Source organism: Camellia sinensis, chromosome 5, assembly GCF_055761805.1.
Source record: "Camellia sinensis isolate YWXY chromosome 5, ASM5576180v1, whole genome shotgun sequence".
Taxonomy (NCBI): Eukaryota; Viridiplantae; Streptophyta; class Magnoliopsida; order Ericales; family Theaceae; genus Camellia; species Camellia sinensis.
The window spans coordinates 60054174-60059935 of NC_138965.1; the positions used below are offsets into that span (position 1 = coordinate 60054174).

At 44.6% G+C, this 5762-nt stretch overlaps 1 protein-coding gene across 1 annotated transcript; it reads left to right on the top strand.

Annotated features, from left to right (window-relative positions):
* The first annotated feature begins 236 nt into the window (after window positions 1-236).
* On the top strand, window positions 237-2616 carry LOC145791436 (uncharacterized). Its single transcript, XM_082871792.1, has 2 exons — window positions 237-710; window positions 1963-2616. The coding sequence occupies exons 1-2, from the start codon at window positions 237-239 to the stop codon at window positions 2614-2616; spliced, it is 1128 nt and encodes a 375-aa protein (XP_082727918.1).
* Window positions 2617-5762: the final 3146 nt, after the last annotated feature.

Below are 5762 nucleotides of genomic sequence, written 5' to 3' on the forward strand. Positions count from 1 at the left end.
TATCTCACATCGATCAACTGGTAGACTCAACAGCAGGGCATGAACGCATGAGCTTTTTGGATGCTTACAACGGTTATCACTAGATACCACTGTTCGGTCCATATCAAGAGAAGACAACATTTATCACTCCAAGGGGCACTTATTGCTACAAAGTAATGTCGTTCGGCCTGAAGAACGACAGAGCAACCTACCAGTGAATGATCACTTGAATGTTCAAGGACCAACTCGGAAAGACCATGGAAGCTTATATAGATGATATGGTAGTAAAAAGAAAGCTCGCTAAAAACCACCTTGCAGACTTAAAAGTGGTCTTTGGTATCCTGAAAAACCATCAGCTTCCCCTTAATGCCTCGAAATGCACTTTCGGGGTAGGAACAAGGAAGTTCTTGGGGTACATGGTCACTCACAGACGAATCAAGGCAAATCCGGATCAAATCAAAGCAATACAAGAGCTTGAAGTACCAGCGAAGGCTAAAGAGCTACAGAAGCTGGCCGAAATGGCAGCCGCCCTGAATCGGTTCATTAGCAAGTCTTTAGATCGGATGAAGCCTTTCTTCCAGCTATTGAGAAAAAAGGCAACGTTTGAATGGAGTCCCGAGTGTATCGAAGCATTGCAAAGTCTCAAAAGATACCTCAGTACACCACCTCTTCTGTCCACTCTAGAACCAGGAGAGGAGCTGTACTTATATCTAGCAGTCTTAGATCACACTGTAAGTGCGGTATTGATTCGAGAAGTTAACAAGGAATAGAGGCTAGTATACTATGTTAGCAAGACTCTACTAGATGCCCAGACACGGTATCTACCCTTGGAAAAGTTAGCTTATGCATTGCTTATCGCCTCAAGAAAGTTGCAACATTACTTCCAAGGGCATACCAAAAATGCCCTTACTGAATTCCCTCTCAGATCTGTATTCAGCCGAGCTGATTTCTCTGGCCGAACAACGAAATGGGTGGTAGAACTTGGTGAATTTGACATTCGGTATCAACCCAGGGCATCAATCAAGGCCCAGGTCTAGGCAGATTTCTTCGTAGAAATTCGCACCCACCCGGAGTACCGAGCATGAGAATCCCAGTTCGGCACAGGTGCCACGCACCACCGAACAGGGAAAACAATGCCTTTCGGAAGCATGAAAACTTTTTATTGGAAACATTAGGCAGCTCTATATCAACGGATCATCCAATAGCCGAGGCTCGGGAGCAGGGGTAGTACTTATGTCATCAGAGGGATTTATTTGGAGTACGGTCTTAGGCTCGGCTGGAAGGCTTCTAGCAATGAGGCGGAATACGAAGCACTGTTGGCTGGCTGACACAGTGTCGAACACTTCAGCGTAGAACAGCTTCTTGTTTTCAGTGATTTCTAACTAGCGGTAAACCAGCTTTTCGGCGTCTATGAAGCACGAGACGAACGAATGGCTATGTACAAAGGTAAGGCCAAGGATCTACTAAAAAAATTTTGATCCATACAAGTGGAACGAATCAGTCGGGACAAAAACAGCCATGCTGATGCTTTGGCCTACCTCAGTTCGTCAGTAGATACCAGAGACGCTAAAAAAGTTTGGGTTGAGTTCATGCTAAAACCAAGCATTGCATCTCCAGTCCTCTACAGCAACTTAGAGCCAAGCTGGATGTATCCGATACTTGCTTTTCTAAAATCTAGCACTCTTCCCGAAGATAAAAAGGAAGCCAACAAAATCAACATAGGTCAGCTCGGTTTTGGGTCTCACCATCTAGGATGCTATACATACGCTCTTATCTCGGTCCTTATCTTCTATGTGTGCACCCAAATCTGGTTAAAAACTCTATGAAATTCACGATGGGATTTGTAGATGCCACGCTAGTGGAAGGTCATTGGCGCACCGAGCCCTCACTCACGGGTACTGGTGGCCACGGATACAATAAGATGCACAGCAGTACGTTCAGAAATGCGATAAATGTCAGAGGTTTGCTCCACTAATTCATCAGCCAGCCAAAACTCTCACTCCACTTACCAGCTTGTGGCCCTTTGCCCAATCGGGTCTAGATGTTGTCGGACCGTTGGCACGAGGCACTGGGAACAGGCAATTTTTCATTGCTGCAACCGACTATTTCACTAAGTGGATTGAAGTTGAAGTGTTGGCAAGTATCAAAGAAGCGGACATAAAGCGGTTTTCCATGAGGAACATTGTGGTGCGTTTTGGCATCTCGCGGGTACTGATTGCAAATAATGGAACACAGTTCGATGGAAAGATCTTCAGAAAATTTTGTGCCGACCTCAGAATCGAGTATCGGAACTCTTCTCCGGGGTACCCACAAAGTAATGGGCAGGTAGAAGCGTCAAAGAAAACCATCATCAATGGAGTAAAGAAACTGCTTGAGCATGCAAAAAGAAAATGGGTTGAAGAGTTACCCCACGTGCTATGGGCGTACCGAACCACAACACTGCGCTCAACAGGGGAAACACCTTACTCCCTAACTTATGGAATGGAGGCCATCATCCCACTCGAAGTAGGTCTCCCAACCCTCTGGTCTGAATTGTTTGAAAGCACCAGTAATGAGGAAGCTATTGCACAAGCACTGGATATGGCAGAAGGCCAACGAGAAGTCGCACTGATCAGACTTGTAGCATATCAGCAGTAGCACATCAAAAGTTTCAACCAAAAAATTTTCTCAAGGAAATTCACACCTGGAGAACTGGTTTTGAGGAAAGTTATGGATCACAAAAGGGTGTCTGGTGAAGGAAAACTTGGGCCTAACTGGGAAGGTTCGTACAAAGTCACAGTTGTTGCTGGAAATGGAGCTTACTACCTAGAGGATCTTAGAGGCAGAGCCATACCTCGGCCCTGGAATGTAGCAAATCTCAAGAAATATTATCAATTGAATTCAACCCCAACTTCTCTATCAGGATGTAAAGGCATTTATCTTTTGACCAATGCAAATGCCTCCCCACTTCTCTCAAATTTATCAAATTTTTGTAATTAGCTTTGATGTTTATCAAACGAAATTAGCTTTGGTGCTTACCAAACATAATTAGCTTCGGTGATTACCAAATAGAATTAGCTTTGATGTTTATCAAACGAAATTAGCTTCGATATTTATCAAATGGAATTAGCTTTGGTGCTTACCAAACAGAATTAGCTTTGATGTGTATCAAACGAACTCAGCTTTGGTCTTAACCCCAACGGACTAAGTTTCAAAACGACTGAATGGAATTAAATTTTAGTTAGCACTCAAACATGCCAAGTGGAGTTACTTGGTGGAAATATGTTTGGCAACTAAATTGTACTTTAGCCAAGTGGAATTGCTTGGTGGAAACCGCACGAACATATCTTAAGTAAACATCTCTGAGTCTACAGAATATCTTAAGTATTATCACATCGACACTTCAGTATTGCTGCGTACAAATAGAGTTGGAACAGACTTGGCTAAACTCTATCAGGAGCAAACTTCCAGCACTAGTCTTACTCAACTCCAGGTGGGGGCAAACAATTGTTTTCTTTTCGAACCAACTTGAACCTGAGTAAGACACCTCTTTATACCTTTATCCCATTCAAATGCACTTATGCTATCAAAGTTGCAACAGACTTAAGCAGCTCAACCTAAAGAACACAGTCTTTAGTACTGATCTTATTTAGCTCTAGGTGGGGGCAAACAATTATTTTTCAGAACCAACCTGGACCTAAGTAAGATCCTCTTCTTTTCATTACAAAACCAGGCAAAACCACGAAACATATTTGTTAACCAGACCGAACATCTGTTCAGCCCCGAGGTCCTAACAGTGCTCGGCCGGGGGCAAGCAGTACAGATAGCATTCAGACATGAAAATAAGAAAACATCAGATTGCAAAATAGAAAGGAAAATCCCATCATCCAACAAAGGCACAGCTAGCCTAACAAAAAAAAAAAAAAAAAAACAGAGAGGAGAATTGTCTTGGCAAGTATAAGGAGACTACTCGTCAAGGGGACCGAGCCGTAATACATCAGAAACTTGATAACAAAAGAAAGTCAGAAAAAGCAGAAAATTTGAATCATTCCAAAGAAGACTTTAGCTTTCATCAACGGAAGGAACCTCAGGAGCAGTGTCCACAATCTCATCCAGGCCATCTTGGGGAGGAAGAGTAGAGGCAGCTCCAACTTCTTAAGAAATAGAAGCTTCCTTAACCACATCTCCCACGGCTTCAGTCTCCAGGGTTCCACCCCTTTCAACATTCACCGTCTTAATGGCAACATCACTCTCATGAATCTTGTTCGTAGAATCTACTTCCTGGAAAACTTCAGCCGGAAGAACTGCAAGGGTATAGGCAATCTTTGAACCTAAGGACCTTGAGGAAACTGGGACATCCTGAAACAAGGGAGAACCTTCAGGAACCTGAGCAGCAGCTAGAGCGCTTGACCAACCCTTCAGAAAGAGCTTGTCCCACAGCACTGGCACCTCCTCTTTATAGGCATCCCTAGTCTCATCCCAACCTTGTTGCCAATATTTAGCCTCCAATGCAGAACGCTTAACAGCCATCATCGCGATAACGGCCTCCAGCTCTGCCACTTTTCCTTCAAGTTGAGCCTGCACGCCAATGACAGCCTCCTTTAACTTTTTAACTGAGGCAACAACCTTGTTCAGACGGAATGCCTCCCTCTCGGTAGTTCTGCATCCTTTCTCGGCCTCTAGGCTCACTATCAGCCTCTCAGCATTCATAGCGGCCTCTAGTACGGCCTTCTCCAGTTCTTCCGCTCTGGTGATAGACAGATGCATCCTCTGAATACACTGCAACGAATTACAAAGTATTAAAGAAAAGAAAGCAGTAGCATAACACCAAAAACAAGCAAAAGAAGAATGCACTTATAGCAGTCATCATCTAAATGGTCCCCTTCAGAACAAGAATATCGCGGGGTCCGTTATGATCAGTCATGTCCACCGGCATCAACAGAGTCTTGGTCATGTCAAAAGCGAAATCTTTGGAAGCAATAACCGAATCAGAAGTAGAAATGGGCCTGCCTTGATGCAACATCGGCGGCTCCCACTTCTCAAATACCTCGTCCTCAATAGGATCTTCAGAAACTTCTCCAACTACTACCATGCCAGTCTCTCTTCTCCACTTATTCACTCTTGCAGCAACCGAAGCAGAGGTCTTAGCAGCAGTAACACGAGTTCCAGAAGCTCTCACCTCCAATTTCACATCCATGAGGCTCTTTGCTTCGGCCTTCACCAAAGGAGTCTCTAAAGCATTAGAGGCGCCAAAAGCCTCAGCCTCCAAATCCACTAGCACTCTCATTTTCGACATAGACCCACCCGCTGGGAAACTGGGGGCAGGAGAGGGCATCCTCTCAGACGGTGCACCCTGGCTTCGGCGGCGATTCGTAATCGGAGGAGTGAAGGATGTATCAGTCTCAGTGTCAGAATCTAGAAGAGACGCAGCAACTCTCGCCTTTTTCAGAATGGTGGAGCAGTAAGTTGCTTGGTAATCCAACAGCTCAGGTGTAAACCTCTTCTTGTACCTCAGAACGGCTTTGATGGCCTTAGTGTTTTCCCGGTTCGGCCTGCGCTGAAAACGGGAAACCTCTGCAAAAAAGAAGTGCCACATTAAAGCAACATCTAGAATAAGGCAAGAAATACAAAAGACACTAGAGGAAAGGACTCGAACCTCGATAGCCATCCTTCTGAGGCATCCATTCGGACTAGAATTCAGTCCCAGCAGGGAACTCCCAGTTGCCACCGACTTGCAGAAAATCATCGTCATGTTTGTCTGAATCAGGCAAACCAGTCACCAGATGACAATCGATCGAATGAAC